The following is a 1,015-nucleotide window of genomic DNA, read 5'->3' as shown; positions in this document are numbered from 1 at the left end:
TTTTTTTTTTTGTTTGGATTTTTTTAGAAATATTCCTTGGATCTCTGCCTATTTGGAGAATGCTGATAAACTACACCTGAAATCTGACAAAAAGTCAGTAGCAGCACGACAAAATGGCAACAAGGCATTTCAAAAGAAGAACTTTGCTGTGGCTCTGGAACATTACACTAAAGTTAATTGTGTTCTTTTGTTTTAATTCTGGTCAATGAATGCAAGATGGCTTCACTGGTAGAGTACGCTAGATGGGAAAATGTTGTGAATTGTTTTGTATTGTAAGGTAATCAAGAGAGAAGGGACAGTTCTAATGATGTTTTGTGGGCTTTTCCAGCCTGGTGAGATTGATTTAGCTGGTGAATAAAGTACATTGCTTTATTCTTTTACTTGTTTCAATCATTTGACTGTGGCCATGCTGGACCACCGCCTTTAGTCGAGCAAATCGACCCTAGAGCTTATTCTTTGTAAGCCTAGTACTCATTCTATCGGTCTCTTTTGCCAAACCGCTAAGTTACGGGGACATAAACACACCAGCATCGGTTGTCAAGTGATGTTGGTGGGGGGAACAAACACAGACACACAAACATATACACACACATGCACACATACACACACACACAGACACATATATATATACGACAGGCTTTTTTCAGTTTCCGTCTACCATATCCACTCACAAGGCTTTGGTCAGCCCAAGGCTATAATAGAAGACACTTGCCCAAGGTGTCACACAGTGGGACAACCCAGAACCATGTGGTTGGTAAGCAAGCTACTTACCACACAGCCACTCCTGCACCTCATCATCATCATCATCATCATCGTTTAACGTCCGCTTTCCATGCTAGCATGGGTTGGACGATTTGACTGAGGACTGGTGAAACCGGATGGCAACACCAGGCTCCAATCTAAATTTGGCAGAGTTTCTACAGCTGGATGCCCTTCCTAACGCCAACCACTCAGAGAGTGTAGTGGGTGCTTTTACGTGTCACCCGCACGAAAACGGCCACGCTCGAAATGGTGT

At 43.1% G+C, this 1,015-nt stretch overlaps 1 protein-coding gene across 1 annotated transcript in view; it reads left to right on the top strand.

Moving 5' to 3' along the window:
• LOC106867826 (SET and MYND domain-containing protein 4) overlaps positions 1-1,015 on the top strand; it is a 30,819-nt gene that overhangs the window by 3,598 nt on the left and 26,206 nt on the right. The window contains exon 2 of the mRNA XM_014912851.2: positions 28-172. Within this exon, the coding sequence (XP_014768337.1) occupies positions 28-172 (145 nt within the window). The remainder of the gene's footprint in view (positions 1-27; positions 173-1,015) is intronic.

Source organism: Octopus bimaculoides, chromosome 5, assembly GCF_001194135.2.
Source record: "Octopus bimaculoides isolate UCB-OBI-ISO-001 chromosome 5, ASM119413v2, whole genome shotgun sequence".
Taxonomy (NCBI): domain Eukaryota; kingdom Metazoa; phylum Mollusca; class Cephalopoda; order Octopoda; family Octopodidae; genus Octopus; species Octopus bimaculoides.
This window is presented reverse-complemented; position numbering and strand designations above follow the sequence as displayed.